Source organism: Diadema antillarum, unplaced genomic scaffold, assembly GCF_040938485.1.
Source record: "Diadema antillarum isolate AM-2024a unplaced genomic scaffold, OU_Dant_1.0 seq00000081_RagTag, whole genome shotgun sequence".
In the NCBI taxonomy this organism is placed as follows: domain Eukaryota; kingdom Metazoa; phylum Echinodermata; class Echinoidea; order Diadematoida; family Diadematidae; genus Diadema; species Diadema antillarum.
Window position 1 is genome coordinate 2261504 of NW_027271174.1, and position 7380 is coordinate 2268883.

The window sequence follows — 7380 nt, forward strand, 5'->3', positions numbered from 1 at the left end:
CTTCGACAATACGTGGGTGCCACGGCGTCCATGTAGGACATCGTAAAGGATAATCAGGGTATTGGTTCCTCATTGGTATAGTATAAAATGTATTTCATGTATACCATTCATTATTCTGAAGAGTTGTTAATTATATAATATTGGATGCACTTGAGTGGTATATCAGATATATTGCATTCATCAACATGAATATTGCACGAGTCGAAGACGAGTGCAATATTCATGTTGATGAATGCAATATATCTGATATACCACGAAAGAAATCCAATATCATTATTATTATACATACAAACCACTTTTTGTGGAGGCCGCCATTGTTGTTTACAAAAAATCTAACCTTTTAACTTGTAAACGGACGTGTGTCTACGCACAGTACAGTACAGTACAGAGCATAGTATCAGCGAGCGACTGCCGCAGACAGCACAGACGATTTACGTGTACTCCTATGGCGTTTGTCAACCTCATCGCGCAAAGCCACCGCACTTTGCTTTCTTTGCAAGCAATACTGCGCATGCGTATAAAGAAACAGAGTGCGTTATTGACAGCAGAGTACAATATTGGCAACAATATTGTACTCTTTTTCTCCATTGATACCGGTAATGTAAAAATGCATAGGACAGGTATTATGCTAAAAATATTGCATGTCACTAAGTAAACCCCTTTGCGGAATATTGATACATGGTTTTATTGTCTCGAAAAAGTGGCTTGTATGTATAATAATTTGCATTAAAGTGCGCACCTTCTTTTCATTTTCGGATTGACGTACCCGTAATTTCATTCTAAGAATAACGGACCTTCTGAATAACTCCAGAAACCAACGTTCGGATTAACGAACATCTCTCTGTACAGATTTCGTGCGTTTCAGAATAGCCAACCTAACTTTTGAGTGTGTGTATGTATGTATGTGTGTGTGTGTGTACGTGTGTGTGTGTGCTGTGTGTGTGTAGGTGTGTGTGTGTGTGTGTGTGTGTGTGTGTGTTTGTGTGAGTTGACGTGTGTGGGCTTGTGAGGGGGGGGGGGGGTTAAGGGTCAATGGTACCATTCCCACTTCCTTCCACTGTATACATTTTCTTCTAAATCTATATTTTTACACAATCTTTTCATATCACTAACAACTCTGATTCATACTGCCACGAATGTCTTGACGTAACAACATGGCCGTTATATGAGCTTTCCCTCAGTCTTGAGCAACAATGTATGCAGCCATGCTGACTTGGAAAATCGAAGGCAAACTTCTGCAAGATGTCTTATTACCGTCAAAGTTGCATTTCATTATCAAATCTAATGTAAGGTAAGATTAACATTAATCGCTTTGTTGTTTGATTTACAAGACCTACAATTCACTTTGGGGAAAAACCACTCAATCTTCACTGTTTATGCAGCAGGCCCTATGTGAGCTGAATGTAGACTTTCCCCGAAGAATTCAATGCCTACTGAGTATAGTATGTAATAATCACTTTCAGGTTTGAGTTTCTTCAGTTTGTCTCCCTCTACAAATGACAATTTTGTTAAGATCGCAACTGCTGTTCTTAACAGGTTCGAGTCCCACTGGTTCCTTTTTTCCGACATGTTTGTTAACTTACAGATCAGCAGTTGCGATCTTAACAAATTTTCATTTGTAGAGGGAGAAAAACTAAAGAAACTCAAACTTGAACCTTCACCCCTCTGAATAATATCTTTCTTTTAATAATCACTTTCTTTTGTGTCATTGTACCAGAACCTTCAGCTGCAAGCTCAGCAAGCTGGTGATGAGGACTGAGTGTGAAGAGCCCGCTCCGCAATTTTTTTAACCAGTCGCAACTAATACATAATATGAGACGTTGATCCAAGAAAATCTACAACAGGTGGTCTGGATACGTCCCTCATTTTCTGGTAGTTGGTGTCCAGTCCTCAGTGTGGAGTTTGACATTTTCACCTTGTTAACATTGCAGGTCCATGGAAAAAGATATTATCTGCGGCATTCAAAACAGTATTGGATTTTATGAAGTTGAATTTATGAACAATGGCGGCCAAGCTGAAAGAGTCGATCTGTGAAGTCTTGGAATGTGGGATATGTCTGGGCCAACTAGAAGACGCCACACACCTACCTTGTATGCATACTTTCTGTCGAAAATGTATCACCGAACTTGAAAGTGGCTGTACTTCTTCATCTGCTCGTCACATAAGATGCCCAGTATGTCGAGCAAGGTGTGCGAGGCAAAACATTGACAGCTTGCCACCAAATCTGCTTGTAAACAAGATAATGGGAATTGTTGCGGAAATTAAGGTGGAAACAAGCAAGGCCGCTGGAGATGTTTGTGAAGCACACCCAAATCTTGAACGAAGTCATTTCTGCGAGAAGTGCGAGCTGGTTGTCTGTGCGGAATGTGCACTTTCGGATCACAGACATTCTGAGCACATGTCTCACCTTAAAAGCGTGGAGGAGGTTGCGAGTCACAAGACTGATGAAATAATTGCACTCCTACGGGACGCTACAGAATGGACAGACACTCACAAGGAATACGCAAGGGACATTGACAGAGAAAAGGAAAATGGAAACAGCTACTTGGACCACTTGGTAACAGAGATTAACACAGCTTGTGATAACCAGTTGGAACTGATTCGAAATAAGCTCGCCACGACAGTAGGGAATCTCGTAGCGGAAATTGAAACACAGAGAAGTTCATTTAATGCTTTGATGGACGATCTTCTTTCGACTGAAGCGGAAGCAATGTCCGGAGTCACCAAAGCATCTGAAAGGGTAGAAGAGCTGCTGGACGTGGAACCGCGAGAACTCGTTTCCAGGTGTACTGACCATCCAGATATCTTCTCGTCTCTCAAAACACGTATGGATCAGAGGCCAGTACCATCCAGGACGGAGGAGATTCGCGTTTTGGAAACCATCAAGGCTATTCGATTCGAAGTCCTCCCTGTCCCCGCTTACTGCATCCTACCGCTCGGAAGGATTAACAATCTTGTGGAGAAATCGATAGGGGCTGAAGGTATTGAATTGTTTTGCTTTTGTTGAAAAATAGCATACCGGGCCTATTCTTTCTACACGCAGGTATAATCATGTGTTTTCTTTCCACATTTAATTGCTATCTCTCTGATGTAAGATGACAGCTGATATATTTGAAATTCATTCTATATCTTACGCTAACCTTAAAACCTTGAAATTATGTAAATACAACTGGGAAACTTAGAATGAACATTTTGTAAGTCATTATCATAATTCGTTGTATATACGCTGTAACCAGAAGTTGCCAGAAAATTTTTATGATTTCCTTTGATTCCTTGTTTGTTTCAGCTCACGGGACCAAGTTCTCTGTGACAAACAAATATGCGACTTCTGGTCAAGTGAAGTTTATGGCAGCCCATCCAAGTGGTTCCCTCATCATCGGTTACCGTGACGACAGGATGGAGCTTCTTCATCCAAATGGTGACCATTACAAAGTTCCATCAAGAATCCCAGCGAGAGATGTTGCAGTTTTGGCGGACGGTCGCGTCGCTGCATTGACTAGGAAAAACACGGTACGAGTATATGAGGCAGAATACAAAACATTGGATCATGAAGTCGTCCTTGATCTCCAAGAGGAAGATTTCATCAGCGCCATCGCAGCGGACTCCAACGAAAACATTCTTCTCATAGTCCCGAGACAAAAGTTCATCTTGTTCTACAATGTATCGAAGCGTTCCACACATCAGAAGGTCATTCAGGGCTGTACCATCCCCAGGGACATTTTGGAAATGTCCGTTTCGTCAGACGGCAAGATAACAATCGTGGCTGACAATGTCATGTACAGGTTAACTGTGGAAAGCGAGGAGTATGAGTGCACTGCACTTGTCCCCGGAGAGGACAATTCTTTTGATCTCGCCGGAAATCGCTTTGTCCTGTCCAAGGAGCGCGTTGAATCAGATGCATTGCGACTGTTGTTGAAGAAATATGACACCAAGACCGGCTTTTGCCTCGCCAGCACTTTCTACCAGACTGAGCAGTGTGGAAGTGGATTCGAGCCTTGGGGTATCTGCACGTCAGAAACCACTTTTGCTGCTTTGATTTCATGGAAAAAGATCGCGTTCTTCTACCTCACCTAATTTCGTCTTTCGTGAAGTCTATGAACAAAATGAACTGGGAACATCAAACATAGGGACATTAACGTATTCAGTCATGACGGTTAAAACTGTATATGGCGATGCAAGGCATTTGACGATAAAGGCTATATACAGCATCGCTCAGACTCGAAATCCTCTGTGTACGAAGAAGCTCATAAATAACATAATCTATATGATTATCTGGTAGAGAAAGAATGAGAGATGGCTTCCTTCATGTGCTCGTATATGGACAGCTGGTAGAAAAATATACTTTCTGAAAATAGATTGATGGATACAAAGAGGCGAGATTCAAAATACGGTATTATGCATTTCGTATTACTCTCTTTAAAAAATCGAGTGACAATATTCACTCTTGAAGGAGTGAATACAAAAGAGTGAATTTAGTGTGGAATTTGAGTGAATTTTGAATGAAAATTAACATTTTCACTTAAAATTCACTCCAATTTTACTCTAAATTCGCTCTTTTTTTGTTTTCACTCCTTTAAGAGTGAATATTTTCACTCGATTTTTTTAGAGAGTACGTCATTTCGTCATTTGCTACTTCTTTCATCTTACGACACCCTTTGTCATTTTCATGCAAGCTCTCAAGTCAACATTTTTTTTTCTCTCCCTCTCACTTCAGTGTCGCTCTGATTACAAACATTAAACACCGTTTCCTCAATATTTCATCCCCACTCTCTTTTTTTCTTCTACGGTCCCATTTACACAAGATCAGGTAAGTTTTGACTTCCATTAACCCCTTCAATGCCAAAACAGCTGTATCAATAATTATGACAGTAACTTCATTGTTATTCCTTATGACGTCATCACTGCAATGACGGATATTTTGTTGTATAACCTAAATATTATGTATTTCTAAATTCAATCTGAACTTCTAACGTCTAATGCATTTGTTTGTTCCCTATTATGTTAAAGATGAACAAAAAAGATAATGTATGATTAAAAGTTTAATAGCCATAAATGATTGTATATAGTGTAGTGAGGAAAATCTCTTTGATCTGACATCACATATTGGGCGTCTTCACATGTACCGAGAGTGCGTAATTTGAAACACAATGCATCAGGAGAATCATGATTCAAATGAAGCATTTAGGCAGTGTATATGCAAAATGGTCCGCATGTGTGTGTGTGTTTTTTTTTTCCAGTGACGATTCAAATGACAGTCTGCTTTATTCTGAGATTTTGCAGCATATCCAGATCAGAGGATATTCGCCGGAAATACAACATAAACATATCCTATATGCTAAATTTCAAAGAGCCGTACCTGTAGCAGAGCATTGTGAATCCATGATCGGCTTCATTTGCCATTTATTTGCATTCCGCGATACGGGTGGAGAGTGCGATCTTCTCTCCTAAACGATGTATACAGTTTTCGTTTCCTTCTCTGTTCTATGTTTTCCACAGCTCTCTATGCCGCACAGTATTATCCACACAGGTTTGTCACATACACCTCTGAAGTCTGGACGTAGTTAAAAACATACCGTGACTTCTTTGGATCTCACACGTTGTCGGAGGGGAATAGTCTCCACCACATACAGTTCGTTATTCCAAAAGCTTGGTATTCCGTAGGTTCCTCTAAATCCGTAAATAAAGTAAGGTTCGGTGTTCCGAAGGTTAGTTAATCCGATAATGGAAATAGGTTCGTTATTCCAAAGGTTGCTTATTGTGAAAACCAAATAATGTTCCTAATAATGAAGGTTTATTGATACGCACCTTCTCATCATCGGAATGACAAATCCTTCGGAATAACGAAACTTATTACTTTCCCAGATTATCCTATCTAACGAAACTTTTCATTTCTGGACTAGCGAACCTTCGGCACAGCGACCCTTACTCATTTTCGGAATAACGAACCGTCGGGATAACGTCATAAATGTTCGCGTTGACAAACTCTATGTCATTTTCGAATTAACGAACGTAAGGGTGTGTAGGGAATTTGTGTGCTTCGGAATAATGAACCTTTGGAATAAGAAAACATCTTTAGTTTTTAGATTAACTGACCATCGGAATAACGAAACTTTGGATAAACGGTACATTTATTGTTCGGATTAACGTACCAAATTTAATTTTTGGATTAACGAACCTCTAGCTATACGGAATCTGCATGATCTGTGTGTTTCGGGAAAAAAAAGAAGATCTTTCAGAATAACGAACCTTACTTCGTTTTCGAATTAACGAACCTTCGGAATGACGAACATCTCCGGTCGACACCATGGGGTAGCCAGGTGGAAGAATTAAAGACGTCGAGGTGAAGAAGTGTATTTGACGCAAGAAATCATTAGTCATCCCGAAAAGTTTTGGATACATACGCTAGGTTAGATGGTTTTTCCTTTTTAATGTTACTGCCTTAACCGAATGCTGATCTACTGTGCGATACAGGCCTATGTTGGCTGCTGACCCAAGCATTATAAGCTCATTGAAATCCCAACATCATAATTATGAGTTTAATGACTCTAGACGAGTACAATTACATGTATCCCAAAGGGTGTCACCGTCGAATTGCATAATACTGCTACTGATCTCCTACGTCATATCCCCAACGTTTAGTGTTTCATGTTTTCCCGTTCACGTGTGGATTGAAAAGAGGTTGCTGCGCTTTCTCGGAAATGACCAAAAAAAATAATCTTTGCCGCATTCCAGTTATAGAAACACTTGTTACTTACTTCATTCGCAACAGAAATCATAAACTATTCAATTTATGTTGTTGCCATGCCTTTTTGCACGCTTTGACAAGAATGTGCAATAACGGCGTCTTTAGCAAATACATGCTGAAATCATATTTCTCAAAAAGACTTATATATTATATGAATATATATATATATATATATATATATATATATATATATATATATCTGTTTATTTACCCACAGAGCAAATTGAAATCTGTTCCCTCAATCGTAGAGTATTTCCGTTGCAAATAAATCGTACAAGTAATCATTCTATAAATGTGTTATCATTTCATGAGTACATATTTCAGAAATGTATATTAGGCCACTTCAAGACGATAACATCGCATGTTTCATGTAAATGTTTTATTCATCTCCTTATTCTTTCCTACAACAAATCTCTCTCTCTCTCTCTCTGTTTGTCTGTAGGCATTGTCGTAAATGTTTCATCTGTCTCTTGTTCGTATCTTCGTAATGACCTAATTGTCACTGTTTATCTCACTTGTTATGATAATTGTCCTATTGTATATCACGTCCTAAATATGTCTTCTTGAACTGTGGACTCCATCTGTAATGGAGTTCATTTATCATCCATTTATTACAAATTTTAAAGGACCACACA

The 7380-nt window shown here is 39.4% G+C and overlaps 1 protein-coding gene across 1 annotated transcript; it reads left to right on the top strand.

The window, feature by feature from the left end:
* The first annotated feature begins 2242 nt into the window (after nucleotides 1-2242).
* On the top strand, nucleotides 2243-4074 carry LOC139726229 (uncharacterized). The gene is made up of 2 exons (XM_071637296.1): nucleotides 2243-2981; nucleotides 3287-4074. Exons 1-2 carry the CDS (start codon nucleotides 2243-2245, stop codon nucleotides 4072-4074), a joined length of 1527 nt encoding a protein of 508 aa, XP_071493397.1.
* The last annotated feature ends 3306 nt before the right edge of the window (nucleotides 4075-7380 follow it).

What these genes read in the sequence shown, in the direction of transcription:
- LOC139726229 (XM_071637296.1), top strand. Translation starts at nt 2,243, where the DNA reads ATGGGAATTGTTGCGGAAATTAAGGTGGAAACAAGCAAGGCCGCTGGA. An exon ending in GAAATCGATAGGGGCTGAAG is followed by an intron (nt 2,982 to 3,286) that starts GTATTGAATTGT and finishes TGTTTGTTTCAG; the next exon opens with CTCACGGGACCAAGTTCTCT.